At 44.7% G+C, this 1,703-nt stretch overlaps 1 protein-coding gene across 1 annotated transcript in view; it reads left to right on the forward strand.

Moving 5' to 3' along the window:
• Positions 1 to 1,481, forward strand: part of LOC109821268 (1-aminocyclopropane-1-carboxylate synthase 3-like) — a 1,985-nt gene extending 504 nt beyond the window's left edge. The window contains exon 3 of the mRNA XM_020387453.1: positions 360 to 1,481. Within this exon, the coding sequence (XP_020243042.1) occupies positions 360 to 1,481 (1,122 nt within the window). The remainder of the gene's footprint in view (positions 1 to 359) is intronic.

A 1,703-nucleotide genomic window follows, 5' to 3' on the forward strand; every position in this document is an offset into this window, starting at 1 on the left:
GCTAGTGTTTAGTCCTGCTTACTACAATCTCTATAACTTGGAAGCCAACCATACAATCAACATAGATTTTGTAGGATGTGGGTGACCATATAATTCACTATAAATTCATTTTATAGTGATTCGAAATAAATTATTGAGATTAATGGGTATCCTTGACAAGGAGGGGATTCCCTCATTGACAATGATGTGGCACAATCCCCACCATGTGAAATCATCTCTCCTACTTTATTCTCTCTCCTTCACATGGTGGAGATTGTGCCACATCATTATCAAGGAGGAAAATTCCCTCATTGTCAAGGATACCCATTAATTCTCTAAATTATTATAACTGTCTATTAAATAATTAAACATGTTTGCAGGCATTGGCAGATTTTATGGCCGAGCTACGAGGGAATAAAGTTGAGTTCGACCCAAACAGCTTGGTCCTCACTGCCGGCGCCACGTCCGCCAACGAGACACTCATGTTCTGCCTCGCCGACCCAGGCGACGCCTTTCTCCTCCCGACTCCCTACTATCCAGGGTTTGATCGTGACCTCAAATGGAGAACCGGAGTTGAAATAGTCCCAATCCATTGCTCAAGCTCCAACAGCTTCCACATTACAAAAAACACCCTTGAAGACGCGTATAAACGCGCAACGAAGCGTAAGCTACGTGTCAAAGGTGTCCTCATAACCAATCCATCGAACCCATTAGGCACGACTGTGTCCCGACCTGAACTTGAAACCCTTGTCGACTTCATCGCATCGAAAGACATTCATTTGGTTAGCGATGAGGTCTACTCCGGCACCAACTTTGATGGTTCTAGATTCATCAGTGTTGCTGAGGTTACAGAGGGTCAGGTTGATTTATCTGGCCAAGTCCACATTATGTATAGTCTATCGAAAGACCTCGGTCTCCCTGGTTTTCGAGTCGGTGTGATCTTCTCTGCTAACCAGACAGTTATAACTGCAGCTACAAAAATGTCAAGCTTCGGGCTCATGTCATCACAGACCCAGTATCTTTTATCGGTAATGCTGGCCGACAAAAAGTTCACTAGAAAATACTTAATTGAAAACAAGAGGAGGCTCAAGAAGAGGCACGAGAAGCTCGTTAACGGGCTTCAACGGGCCGGAATTACTTGCTTGGAGAGCAATGCGGGCTTGTTCTGTTGGGCCGATACGAGACACTTACTACAGCCCAACAATTTTGAAGGGGAGATGGGTTTATGGAAGAAGATATTATTCAACGTGGGACTAAATGTTTCCCCTGGCTCATCATGCCACTGCGATGAGCTTGGGTGGTTTAGGATTTGCTTTGCTAATATGAGCGAAGAGACGCTTGATCTCGCAGTGAGCCGGCTCGTGTCATTCGTCGAGTCCGATGGTGGGGCCTGTCGACGCCGAGGAAGGTTCGGTCTGCAGTTGAGGGCGCCGGCAGCATCGATGGCCAAATGGGTGCTCAAGTTGTCCGTGCCGGATAGAAAGGCCGAGCAGTCACGTTAGTTAGTACGTGTAAATTGTTTGGGCAAATGTTTGTTTGCATTGTTTGATGTTGGGTGTAATTTTTCTTTTTTTATGTATTTTTTTCAGTTGTTTTCTTTTTTTCGTGAAACTAGTAAGGTCACTCAGTCCTGATCTTAGGATTTTGGAAGTGGCCAAGGATGTTTCATGTGTAAGTAGGTGTTGTTTTTTGACCTGAACCAATTAATGAATATGTTGTTGTTC

The sequence above is a fragment of the Asparagus officinalis genome, chromosome 8 (assembly GCF_001876935.1).
Source record: "Asparagus officinalis chromosome 8, Aspof.V1, whole genome shotgun sequence".
NCBI lineage: Eukaryota > Viridiplantae > Streptophyta > Magnoliopsida > Asparagales > Asparagaceae > Asparagus > Asparagus officinalis.